The sequence below is a fragment of the Rhea americana genome, unplaced genomic scaffold (assembly GCF_003343005.1).
Source record: "Rhea americana isolate MKP2758 unplaced genomic scaffold, rheAme1 scaffold_312, whole genome shotgun sequence".
Taxonomy (NCBI): Eukaryota; Metazoa; Chordata; class Aves; order Rheiformes; family Rheidae; genus Rhea; species Rhea americana.
The window spans coordinates 173,622-187,615 of record NW_028186438.1 but is presented as its reverse complement, the minus strand read 5'-3'; the positions used below and the strand labels follow the sequence as shown (position 1 = coordinate 187,615).

General features: G+C 42.8%; 1 protein-coding gene across 1 annotated transcript; it reads right to left on the bottom strand.

The window, feature by feature from the left end:
• Positions 1 to 210: 210 nt before the first annotated feature.
• Positions 211 to 13,798, bottom strand: LRRC74B (leucine rich repeat containing 74B). Its single transcript, XM_085310166.1, has 8 exons — positions 13,715 to 13,798; positions 12,812 to 12,944; positions 10,815 to 11,021; positions 8,603 to 8,712; positions 6,169 to 6,284; positions 4,780 to 4,858; positions 3,277 to 3,372; positions 211 to 2,039 (listed from the first exon to the last, which is right to left on the bottom strand). Exons 2-8 carry the CDS (start codon positions 12,915 to 12,917, stop codon positions 1,905 to 1,907), a joined length of 849 nt encoding a protein of 282 aa, XP_085166292.1. The 5' UTR covers positions 12,918 to 12,944; positions 13,715 to 13,798; the 3' UTR covers positions 211 to 1,904.
• Positions 13,799 to 13,994: the final 196 nt, after the last annotated feature.

The following is a 13,994-nucleotide window of genomic DNA, read 5'->3' as shown; positions in this document are numbered from 1 at the left end:
AAAAATATGCGATGACTAAATACTTTAAAATATAAGTATTTATACTGATTTAAATCATGACCTGTTATAGCTTTGGTGTTTAATACATGAGTTTTTCACTTAAGAGATTGAGAGGGACTCAAGATGGTTTTGAAAATCCTGGAAATAATCAATATTTACAGAACATACAGCATGTAAGAAACTTTTCAGAATCATGTGAACAGACAGGTATGAGTTCAAAGCACAGAAACTATTATTTATTAGATATAGAAATGTAAGATAATTTGCACAATTATAGGTCTGATTCTGCTTGGCAAATCATGATTGCATAGAGTTATTTTCAGATAAAGAAGTTAAACYTCATCATTTGCTGAGAAGTGATGCTAAGTGAAGGCACATTCATTAGCTAAATGAAACAAAAATTATAATGGTTGTACTCTAGGAAAAAAATTCAAGCAAAGTACAGGGCACCAACCACCTGCAAGGAGACTGGCAAAAGCTGTCTTGAATTTTGGTCCTTCCCTTAGTGAGCTGCCTCCTCAGACAGGTGCCACCACTGGTTTCCAGGAGAATGCTGCCTGAATCTCCGAGCCCCTGCCAGTCAGTGTTAGCTAAACAGAAAATCAAACCCAGTGCACATGGACACACTAAGGGACAGACCAGGCTTGTCCAGTTTGAGCCACAGATGAAAAAAAAGAAAGAAAGAAAGAAAGAAAGAAAAAAGACTGTTGCATGCATTTTACCAGCAGAGTTTGCAATACAATTGTTAAGAAAATCCCTGAAAACCTTCAGGAAATGAAAGACTGTTATTTCTTCACAGTATCAACTACATTTACAGTGGCCCTCCAACATCGCTGGGGTTTGCTGCCCTCTGGTTCAGGGCAGAGCAGCTAGAGCCTCCAGCCCGAGCCACACGCCACCGGGATGGGGGATTCTCAGCTCCTCTCCCAGCCTCGCAGAAACAGCTGCAAGAATAACCTCTTCACACGGATGCCAAGGGAGGAAGAGTTAAGATACACTGCTTAGTGCACAGCTGCACAGCTGTGACTCCTGTCTCCCTCCCTCAGCCTCTCATCCCCCAAAGAATCCCTTCGGGTGGGGAGGGGAGGAATAACAATCTCTCAGCCTCTCCCCCCTCCAAAGAAGCTTGGCCGCATACCAAGGATATTGAGTTACCACTGCGCACCTGTCCCATTTCCAGGCAGCTTATAGCATCCTTCCAATGTAACATTGAAGAAAGCAGGAGCGCACATCCAGGAAGTAAGAATGCCAACCACACTTTTTGAAAGTGGCTCCCTCATGGAGAGCATGGCCTCCACATAAGGCTAAGGAATTCTGGTAGGAAGCAGCTGAAAAYGAGTCACTAGTGCCATGTGACAGCCAACTTTGCAAAGGCAATCCTGACTGTCTAATAAGATAACAAGCCTAAGACAGAAAGCATATATTCATGGCACATCTCTGGATAGGACCTTTCTTCCTACATAAGTGTAATCTCCAGCTGCACTGATCCTACTGTAGTTTTTTGTGGATTCAAGCACCACCAACTACCAGTGGCAGCTGCTGCACATGGTGTTCCACCGAGCCCCAGCCCTTCCAGACGAATGTCCCCACACACAAAGCTGACGATCAAAAAGGAGGCAGTTACACAGGCCTCTCATCCATGGGGATGCTCCTGCACTTCCCAAGAGACTGAGTTCYGGTCATTGCAGATATCTTGAAGTGAATAGAAAGAAAAATTTCTAAATGACAGTAATGATGAAATAGCCAGTATTTCTAGAGATCCTGCCCTTTCCACTGCCCCAGTGTGTTCTCATGTCAAGGGCTTAKTCAGTAGTAGTAGGATGTTATGCAGAGGCACAGAAGCAACAGCCCTGAAGAGATTCTTGATAAGCCACTGCATTCAGGGAATTGGCTGCCACTCTGGACTAAGCCTGAAGCTCAACCTTCGATTGACTTTTTCTCCGCAACTCTGTATTTCCACTATATCTGATAAGAAGATTTGGGCAAAGTATTTTCACAGCATCACACAGGTCTGCAAGCTCTTTGTTCACAGGGATGTCCTAGAGGGGAAAATCACTATAGGTAAGCAAGCATATGGTATGATTTACCTTCATTCAGACAAAATTTGTTACAACATATTCAGAGCTCTCCCAATCCAAATACAAAATTCTGACACAAGCTTGTGAAATCCAGGGCTATTAGTGAACAATGCCATGTTATCAGTATGAACAATATTCAATAAACAGCAGTGTCCTAGTCCAAGGGCAAGAAGCAGAAGAGACAAGATGAGGAAGAACAGTGTACAAGTAGCACAGGAATCAAAGCAAGACATGGGTTTTCATAAAAGCTGAAGCGAATAAAGGTGAAAAATACCCTGTCCCAGGAAAACCCCCAGAGAGAAAGTCAGGACAATACCAGAATGGAGAGTAAGCTCAGGAGAATGGTCTACAGGAAGAGAAGTTACAACAGCTAGAAAGAAGGAGGTGAAGTACACAGACAATGAATTACAGGGGRAGGTTCAGCACTTCAGGGATGATCCAGTCTCTTTTCAAGGCTGACATCTGAATTYGTTCTAGCAAAGGATCAGGAAGGACAAGATTCATCTGATAAAAGCAAGTGACTGAAGGGAAATTGTCTCCTCCAAGTTCACCATCACAAACTCCCTGTCTAGACCATGGTGATATATAGGCAATAGTCAGCAGAGTTGCACTACAATTCTCCCCATCTTAAAGCTGATCTCTACACTTAGTTGGGCTAGTTGTGCCTTACATATCCACTAAATTTCCATCTTCTATGACTAGATCTCATGTAATTACCTTAGATGCAGTTGCTTACATTGTAGAAGGGTTAGGCAAGACAAATCTCTCCTCAATAAACAACTAAGTAACTGTCTTACTTTACTAGAAATTAAAAGTAGTTGCTAACTAGTTGATCATAAGGGCATTAACTGGCTACTGGTCTGAGACATAGCCTCTATTTAGCCCAGATTTCAGAAGTGATTCCCTTTGGTAGGACACAAGAGACACCTTGTGTTGATGCCTATTTGGAGGCAAAGGGCTGCCTTCTCAGACCTGGCACTGTTCATAAAGTGGGTAGATTATCAAGTGGAAATTCTTGCACCACATAAGGGCTATTCAGTTCTATTAGAAAGAGAACAGAAATCTTTCTAAAACTATTTGCATCTTCAAAGCAGATAGCATGCAGAATCCCTCTGACACCTGGCAGCACTTTGTTATTCATGTATCRCCCATTCAGCCTCTTCCCTTCCTTCCCTCTTCCTTATGGTTTAACACTTACTGGCAAGTCCAGGATCTCTACACTTGTGTCAGAATTTGCCTGTAGAGCTTTGAGGATTCCAAAGCAGCCTTCACTCTGCATGGGATTTCTGGTCATCTGAAGTTAGGAAAGAAACAACAGAAAAATATGTGACATGTCTTCCTCTTCCTAATATCTCTTCTTTGGCACTATGAAACTCTGTACTTGTCTCTTCAAACTCAGGAGTATTTAGCAGAAAAATGTCATCCTCCTAAAGCAGCATCCAACCATCAGCCAAACACTAAAACCTCCTAATGACCAAGGGCCAAAATACATGAACTGCGTATCTCAGAGAAGGTGGACTGTTGGAGCGGTTCATGGCTGGGAGACATGGACATTCTCAGGAGTTCCCACTTGAACAGTGCAGCAAAGCTGACTGTGAAGCAGTGTCCCAAAGCATGCAGCAATGGTAGCCACACCTTGCTCACTGCCATAGCCAAGGATATGGGTTGCTCAGGAGCCCCTGCATCAGCACAGCACTGCTGYCAGTTCTGAGACACAGCCCAACAGAGAAGCCAGGCTTCTACTGCCTGCAGGATGCACATGGCTCAAAAGCCACAGCGCAGCCATCCTGAAACAGGAAGATCTCCAGGCCGCAAGACACAGGCAGGGAATCTGCGTGACCTGTACTGCACCAGATAATTCCATGTTCTTATCAGAACCATCTTGTCCACCTTCAGTTCAGCAACTTGGGCCTTTACATTTTCTCCCATGCTCTCTTTCAAGGGAGTTCCTTAGATCCTATCACCTCCTCCTTTTCTCCTTTCATATGTCATCTCCTTACATGCATCTGCTAAGTGACTTTGATCCCAAACTGTGACAGTACATTTTACACAAGCAGAATCATGCAACAGACACTGCAGTTGTGCAGGTCCCATGGGGCAAAAGAGAAGAAAGCCAAACAACATGGAAGCCGACTGGGACTCCAAGATTCTTTTTATGATCCTCCCCTTGGTGATACCAGTGGTTCCCAATGGGTGACATACCAGCTGCATTTATCTCAAGTGCCAGGAATAGTAGGAAGACGTATGTAAGGATTAGCTCRGTGGCCAACAAATCTCTGGGAAGATGACTGGCTATGAGCCAGTGCTCCCTCAGAGCTGTCTTAGCAGCAGAAAAAGAAGTAGAGTAGTAGGCCAAAGGCCCTCAAATGATCATCACAGTGCCTCCTACCATGCGTAGGTGCACATTGTTGCTGCAGAAAAGGATGCTATCCATGCTGAAAAACACAGCAGGACAGGCTGCAGTCCATACAGTGGCAGGACCACAGAAATCTATAATCACAGACAAAATTGTGCAAGTACTCTGTCTTAATGAGAGCATACTACAACCAGGGAAGCATGGGAGGAGGCAGGCTGAGGCAAGTAGCTCCTTTATCTTGCTCTGGATTTGCTCTTAACAGATTCCAAGCCAGGACAAGATGTGTATCAGTGATATTTAAATATGCATAAGAGGCTCTAGTACCTTCCTTGGAAAGTTACTCACGTTAAGGTTTTTCAGAGTCTTGTTTTCTTTCAGGCCTAGTGCAAAGCGCAGAGCTCCTTCCACTGAAATGCGATTATTGCTAAAACCAGATAAAAGTACAGTTCATACACTGAACTGTAGGTTTTCTGTATTCATATAGCCAGACTGACACTTCAAAAGACACTGATTACATAAATTGTTCAGGCAGAGGATATGCAACTTCCTGCCTCATCCAACATTGAAAAACTGTTACATCCAGCGGGAATTTAGGGCAGTTCCTTCCAAATAAATATTTGGGATGTGGGAACCTGTTAGGGGTTGCCAAATCCGGTAGCTCAATAGAGGCAAGGCTGTTGCAGGGAGTCTGCCACACATCTAAACAGTGTCTAAGAACTAATTAGTTCCTCTAGTGCTGCAAGTTGATATAAACCTGCAAAGAATGAGGGGCATGAAGGTGTTCAAGCTAAGCAGACTTGGCTCCTCTGGAGCACCAGAGAAACCCATTAATTCAGGCACTCTTTGCCTTCCAGGAGCCTGGARGTATCTGCTAACCTTATGCTCTGGCAAAATGATAACTATCAACCGACTGCAGGATTTTATACTGTGCATAGTTCATCCTGCTCTGCCCTTTCTATCAGCCTACCCATGCTCTGATCACTTCAAACCGTTTCTAGTTCCACTGATTTTTTCCATAGATGCACTAATCTAAACACAAGCTTGTTTTATGACTTTTATAACTACCATCTCTGCCAGCTTTTCTGATTTTTTTTGCTGAGATAGCTATCATCTGTCATGTTTAGCACTACAAGTTTGCTGAKATCTGTTTCTCAGCTACCTTTTTTCCCTTGCTGCTATTCAGTTCCAAGCCTGACTGCCTATAGATGATGTTTTGAACAGAGGCAATGGTCCAGTTCTTGTTCCAAACACAGATGATATTTTTCTCTCACATTCTAGTCTCATATCTGGAGGTTTTAGCAACCTCCTTTCTCATAATTGATCGACCCTCTCATTAGKCCCTTCAATTACTTGCAGCATTTCCTTCTCAATTTATTGTTGCAAATTTTGGCAACTTTGTTCTTTGATYCCATCTTTTTCATTGGTCCCAAATTCTTCTATATAATCACTTCTTTTAGATTGCAAGGATGACACAGAACTGAATATGTAATCAGGAGGAYTGGAAGAAAGTAACAGGGATCAAAAGATTTTATTGCACTCCACTTTTAAGCAGAGGAACTGGGATTCAGGATGAGACTAGCAGTACTGGTATTTTATGACATTCCCTCTCTGCCTTATCCACTCACTACTCTCTGCAGACAGGAGATATAAATGGTTGCTAGAGGCTTTGCCCACCATGTTTGATCTCACTACAAAATAAGAGAAAATATGCAGCRGGATCAGAGCCTGACTAACCTTATGTTGAGCTCTTCTAGCACACTGTTGGTTTTAAGGGCTTCCCCCAAGGCAGCTGCTCCACTGTTGTCAAAGCCATTGTAGGAGACATCCAGCACTTTGAGATATATGTTTGCCTGTAGAGCGACAAAGATGCGTGACCAAAAATCTCTCCATCATTTAGTACAACACTGAAGAAACATCCTTTCTGCAGACCAGGTGAAAAATCCTTTTCATTCCAGCTGGGCTGCCATTTCACAAGCCTGTGAAGACCTTGGCATGTAGGACTGACAGCTGCTGGAGCTCATGCAAGCAGAGATGTGGTAGTGCTAGGATCCATGGACTGAGAAAGAATTATCCCTTCACTGGTAGCTCACCCCAAGGGCCTGCTGAAGATCCTGAAGGATGTGATCTAATCTGCTGAGTCTTAGTCTACAACCACACAGTTTTTCTTATCTTTGTCTCCCCATGGGCTTGAGCTGTCCTGCAATAACTGGTTGGAGCCATGTATACTCTTGCTATGTGCAGGATTATGGGTTTCATATAAGCTATAAAATCTGGTCACTCAAAGCTGTTTGAGAGGGGATGCAGAGATGGCTACAAATGGAGCTTCACCTCCTCCATAATTCTATGAAAAACATTTTCAACTGGCTTTTAAACACCAAGTTTCTGTCTGTCTGAGCACCAAGGGCAGCTCAATGACAGAGATACCTGCATCAGGCACAGGGACTGTTTTCTCCCAGAGAGCAGGCAGCATGATTTAGTATCACCTTCTTGAATTCAGCTGCTTTAGCAGGCTCTTGAACAGCCTGCCCTTTAACAGCTAAGCAGCAAGAATTGCCAAGGCTTCAGGAGAGCCACATTTTTTCCCCCTACTCCCTCCAGCAGGTCTTGGATTGGGTTGCAAGTTAATGCTCACAAAAGGTTTCTAATGCACTGCAGAACTTCGTATCTTGGAGTATGGAGCTTTCAAATGCACTACCTCAGCAGAGAGGGATCTAAAGTGAATTTTAATGGATGAAAAGTGGCCAACTACTCAGTACCTCCAGATTGCCTAGCATTACCTTCTAACTGAGGAGTTCTGGGACTCTGCTGAGGATCTAACTAGGGAAGACCTCCTTCACAGACAGCTTTGCAAAAGCTTCCAAGTGAAAGGCTGGTAGTAAATGTAATTTCAGTCTCAGCAACAAAACAACCAGTTTTCATCGGACATATTCTCCGGGAGGATCTCTCCTCGCTAAATTCCACTTCCATTCTAGGGTTACTTTAAAAAATATTATGCATCTAATTCTGTTTTTGTAGAGTGGGGATAAAAGGACCCTTCTTCTTATGCTCAACATTTCAGTTTGAGCTTTCCAAGAAATTCCTTTGGATATGTCCAATGCAAGGCCACTTCCCATGAAGTACTGAGAAGGTGAGGAAATGAAGATGGCAAGGTAAAGACCACAGAAGTGTGTTCTTGAGAACATGGTGAATATGGAGAACAGAGAGTGGGGTACCCACCAGGGTAGTGGAGTAAGGCTCTTAAGCAAAAAAAAAGATGCAGCCATCAAGAAGAAAGTGAGGATGTGGAGCTTACTAGCTTCCAGAACTAACTGAGATGATGCAGAGAAAAAAAAATCATTCTACAGATTTGAGACTTGTTTTTGTTGCAGCTGAATCAATACAGTATCATCCCCTTTCCATAAAGGAACAAGAGTGTTTTTTTTTGAAATCTGAACAATCTTCATTTTTACTTCCTGCCAGTTTCCTTTGCCCAGTTTGTCTCGAGGCTCCGGGAAACATTAGCCTGAAACAACTTCCTGAACACTTGAGAACTGAAAGCTAGATTTCCAGAAGTTAAAAGCTGGACAGGTTGAAATAGAGAATGCCCTTAGCATCTGGAACTGCCATCAAAATCTTGATTATAAAGCCCATATTCCTTCCTCCCAAAAGGGGCACTTCAGACAGGACACAGTCATTTAGAAGCTGTAGGTCTGTAAGAAACCTGCTACAGTCCAAAAAGCAATTGTGAATTTGCTGCGCAAGTCCTTGGATGGCATGTGTGACCTGCATTATACAAGAGGTGAAATTATACTACTTTCAAGGCCCCTTTCAGTTTAAAAAGCCAGAAAAAATATATATTTTAACGGGAAACTACATTCTTTAGTAGAGTGAAAACTGTATATGGAATACAAAACAACACTCTGAATCAGAAGTGAAATGAAACAATTTAAAACATTCATTATAGTAATTTAGATCTATACAGGGAAAGAACTAGAAATAAAGAAATGAAAACATATTCACATCTTTACTTCCTTAGTTCCAAGGTGTGTATGCTCCCAGACCATAAATAACTGGCAGACAGGCAACCACATAAGGCAAACAGCACATCACGATATCCATGCTCACTCAAACAGATCAAGCTTCATGTGAGTTTTCAGAATTTAGAAACAAGAGTAAAATCATTTCCTACCCCCAAGCCTTTGGCTAAAGCAGCTGCCCCTTGGCTACAGAAATGGTTCCAGCTGATTTTAAGTTCCTTTAATCCAATGTTTTCTGCTATTGCCATTCCAAGAACTTCACCTTAAGAGAAATACATGAAGCAAAACAGTTTAAAAGGATTAGTTGCTCTGCAAAGCTGGATGCTCAAGTTAGTTTAGGTATTTTTCTGCAATTCTCTGTATTACCTCTCTCTCTCTTTCTCTCTCTCTATATATGTATGTATATATACCTCTATTTTATATATACATATACATATATACATATATATATATATATAAAAAATTTTCTTGCATGCTTCCTTCATCATACATAGAAAGCAGAAACTGTCAGAAAATAACGTGTATATGTTCTCTGATCACAAATCACAAATGTAGCAAAGAGAGAGAGAAAATTCAGTAATCACAGAATGAAACCAGGGCTTGCTGCTCCTGCCTGAAGAGCTGTCTGCACAGGCTCATTCTCTGGCCCAATGTGAGTTTGAAGGTTGACAACAAGCAACAGGTAGCTTCCCACAGTCTCTTAGTCTTCCTGAGCTTTGGCCTCCAGCCACCTTAAGTCTACTCATGGTAGAAAAACCAGTTTTGCTCTCTCTTTAACAACCCCATAAGCTACTGTGCCATTATGAGATTTAAAGCGGTCTTCTCAGGATATGTCCTTTAAATTTCCAGTGGGGCAGGAAGAAAATGAGGTGAGCCAATCAGCACAGGAGTAAAAGAAGCCATAACCACACTTGGAGACCAGAAGACAGAGAAGAACAGTTTGACTGTACAGGCAGCAGCAGGTCAGCAAGACGCCTTTGCAGCCTTCAAAGGTAATAACAAGAAAACATTCAGAACAAAACTGGGAAGAAGCCAAATAAAGGACCTGGTGTGTTCCCAGTGGCCAGAAGAGATGAGGATTATGGTTGTTTCTTCTCTCTTGAGTTACAGAAGCTCACTGGAGACAGGGAGAATCTTCAAGGAAGAGGCTATAGCAGTTGAAATGTGTGATGATTAAGGGTTGGAAAGCGGTGGACAGGAAGAAGATGGTGAATTTTTCATGAAAGACACAGCGAGGTTTGGAGAGGAAGAATATAAATCTGACAGCAAGCATGAGATATGGCATAGGAGAGAAGAAATTCAGTATGACCTTTTGGAGTGTGTATTCACTACAAACTGTATTGGAGGTGGAGGGATTTGGAGGCTAGATGTAGAATGAGAGTAAGAATAGGGAGATTTGTGAACCTTCAGCCTAAAAATAGTAGCAGAACACATGGCTGGGATTACCCATGGGCAGCCACAGAAACAGAAAATGCAACACATGCCAGCAAAGCGCAAAAAGCAGATGAACATAAAGGGTGAAAAGCAATGACCACATAAGAAATGTTTGGCACAAATGGACTGTTAGGAAGAAAGGATGGGTGATTTCAGCCCAGCACAAGTGAGCTTGGCAAAACCAGTATAGATTAAGGCCTAGAAAGCAAAAACTGGATTGCAGAGCATCATAGGAACATTGTAAATGCAAGGATGCAGTAATTAYGATTAAATGATAGCACACTTAAAAATCAGGAGCCAAAGAAAAGGAGCTATATGCATTAATAAGGTTGAGGGAGGGGCATGTTCATTGGAGACCAAAAAGCACATGGAAGAGAAACAGACAAAGCTACTGGACAAAGAAAACCTCCAAACCACAAACTGTCAGAGGTGGAAGAGTTTGGGAGTATGCCTGCATGCTTGCTCTACTCTTACACCATTCCCTTGGCATCTGTAATCAGCCACAGAAGTGCTAGACTAGGACTGTTGGGCACACTCACTTCTGCCATTTTTTCTGTTCCTATTAAGTATTTTACAAATCTATGAAAGTGGGACTGAAAAAAATCACCAAGAAAAAAGGAAATGATAGTTCAGTGTAAGAAAGAGCATCAGAATTGGGTACTAGGAAGAAAGGGGGAAAAGAAATAGAAGAGGTAAAGCTTGAATGCTGTAAGAAAAGAACAAGAGCGAGGATGCAAGAAACAAATCATTGCAGCTGACACTGGTTTTGCCTACAAACATCCAGAAGTACTTTTTGGAAAACTGAAAGTATTAACCGCCCTTGCTCTGCAGAAGTCTGAAGCAAGCAGAGCACTAATGCAGCTTTTAGGCTGCATTGCTAAGTTCTGCAGGACCCCTTTCTTAATGCAGGGWATGCAGACAGCACCTTACCTGCTTTGTCACCAAGCATGTTGTAACTCAGATCCAGAATTTCCACTTTACTGTTTGCTATAAGGGCATCTGCTAAGTACTTAGCTGCATGGTCATCAAATTCATTTCCTGAGAGCTGAAGGGATACAATTGTAGTATTTTCCAGAAGCATAGCAGAAAAGGCCTTGGCTCCTTCAGCTCCCAATTTGTTGTTAGATAAATCAACAGCTGGGAAAGGAAGAAAAAAAAAACAACCTATTGTCAGGTCATCAAATCATACAATCATTTAGCCAAGGGAGGTGTCTGATTTCTATGCTGCTATGGTAGAAGCACTTTCAGGCTCAGAAAACAAGCATGGTGAAACTGGTCTGACATAATACCTTTTTCTTTTAATAAAAAATAGTAATAATGAAAAAAAAGAACTTGATTTTTGAGTTCACAGCCTGTCTAGTCCTCATTCAAGTTCTGCCACACAAATATGGGACATGAGACAAGAGTGCTTCTTGTCTATCTGTGCTTCCGACTCCAGACACAGCCTACACTCAGCAAAGCTTTTGCAGGTTTCTTGTTTCCTCATCATGGCTTGAAAGTAGAGTGTAGGCTGGCAGAAAGAGACAGCTGAGCTAAGTATAACAACATGAATGGATGTGAAAACAGGCCCTGAGATACCAAATATAAAAGCATGAACCCCTCTACCCTCTACCCACTTACATACAGAATGAATTTTCCCAGCGCTGAAGTAACACAACTGTAAACCTTGAACACTGAGCCCAATCACTAGAGAACAAGTAAGGAAATTCTGTGTTAACAGGAGTTTCATAGCACCAAATCTGACACACATCTGAAAAGACTCTCCAGCAAAGCAGATAAAGGTTGACTTGGTTATATTAGAAAGCTGGGTCCTACTCCCAGCTGACTAAAGTAACCTTGTTCTCTGTGAATAAAATAAATGCTTCAGTGCAGCAGCCAAAGAGTTTTATTTATAGCAAGGTTCTGACTGTATCCTAGCTGAGGTCAGGGAGACTCAGACAGTGAAATACAAGGGTAATGCAAGTACTGGAAGACACAACACAGAGATATGACAGGGTCTCCATGCAGACTCATGCTGGATCTCTGCTCTACACTCTCCACAGAAACACAGCACAGTGACTCCTGAACTGTCTCAGTATGCAACAACCTCAGATCTGGCAGGGCTTCTTAGTGCAATTGTTTGCAGGTATGAGCTAGCACAAAAAACAGTATCTCAGTTAACAGTCCTTGCTGTATGTTAGTTCTGCAGAGCCAGTGTGGGTCCCTCTCTTCCCATGCCATGTGTAAACCACAATCCAGATAAACTGCTCATCCATGTATAACTGGGAGTTGCTACTCAAGTCAGAAATACTTACCCTGGAAATGCAGGGACTAAAATCATGAGCTCTAGACCYGACACTGACTAAGATTTAAATATCAGGAATCACTGCTCTGCTTCTATTCTCAAATTACTACAGAAATATTAGATATGTGAAATGTCCTTGGGAATAGCAGACAAGTGCTGCCTCTAGAGCAGATGCTTGCTGACTCATTCAAGATGGGGTTCAGTTCCACCCAATCCAGTTTAGAAGCCCTGTTTTCCTAGATGCCAGTCCTGCAAATTCAACTTACAAAGCTTTATCTACTATCAGTGATTCCCTCTGGATAATCTTAAGTTTTGGGTGGATGTTTTTGATCCACGAACCAAAGCAAATGCCTTCTCTTTTTTCTGAGTCTCCATTGGCTTGGCAGAGGATTGGGCTAACTGTAATCAGTGAAATCATAACTTCACAAAAGCAAAAGCTACGAACACAGACGGAGAAAGGTCAATGAGACAGCACAATTTTAAACATTCACTGCTCAGACAGTATCCCAATCCTCTTATCCTTTTCACATAAGCAAAGTCAATGTGACAGTGGAACTGCTTAATTCCACAAARAAGCCAGGACAATTTCCTCCTCTGCAGTAAAGTTTCAACTGGCGAATGATAGATGGTTTACAATACTAACCTGAAATGTAGCAGTTTTCTTTTAGCATCTCTGCAATTACAGCTGCTCCTTCTCCCTGAAGCCAGTTAYCACTCAGGTTTAAGTTGTTGATAGAAGTATTGACCATCAAGAAAAGAGCTAAAGCTTTGGCACCCTGCAACACAGAAAACCACAACAGATCATTCAGAGTTTCATTGCATTCACACAGCTCTTCAAAATGCTTCTGTTTCAGTTCTCCTTAGCCTAGCAAGGTTCAAGGGGATGTCATAAAGCAATCAGCAGTATCTTGCAAAAAGACCACCCTTACAAATTCATTCCATAGACTGGAAAAGCAAATACTGAATACGGTCAAAGTTCAAGAGGTTTCATTTTATGCTATTAAAGAATTAATTTCTTCTTCGAAAAATAATAAAAAAAAAAAATACTCCCATTGTTAATATTCATGATGCAGAAAAAGAAGAAAAGCTTCCGGTCTGCTATGTCTGAACATGTACCTCTCTGGGCACTGTTTCTACCTGGCAACCTATCAGTACAACTAAAGTGCTCCTTTAGTTTACTTCAGGCCGCTTTGACTCCTGACGTCAAAGTTTATTGGGTCAATATGCCGGTCTTCGCCAGTGGAGATTCTTAATTTGATAAAATATTCAGAATTAAASAGTAATATTGCAATGACATTGTCATTACTCAACAGATACTGCAAAATCAGATTATTTTCTAGGCCCWAGGTATCAGGTACAGGAAAAATGAATAGGAAGGGACCTCAGAGAACTACKGCAGATACAAAAAGCTTAACGAAACAAGGCTGATCATCGAAAACAAGTATTAAAGGCTGTGGCATTCTATGGTCCAAAYGCCGTATTTCCAACAGGCCACTTCCAACACGACGCTCGCGCGGGTTTCGGCGCGGCGTGGGCGCCGGCTCACCTGCGGGCCGAGGCCGCGGTGCCCCACGGCCAGCCGCGGGCCCCCCGCGCGCCCCAGGACGCGCGAGACGGGGGTCACGCCGTACCGCCGGCAGGCRGCCAGGTACCAGCTCGCGCCCGGCCGCTCTTCCCCTTCCTTCCCGCCTGCAGGGGAAAAGACCGCGGGAAAATGTTTGCTGCAGGGTTCGAGCCTGCACCGGGGCCGCCAGAGCCTCGAGCAGCTCCGGGGTAAGGCGAGAGGGCCGCGGGCTCCCCGCGCCGCCTCCCTGGCGAGCCCCAGC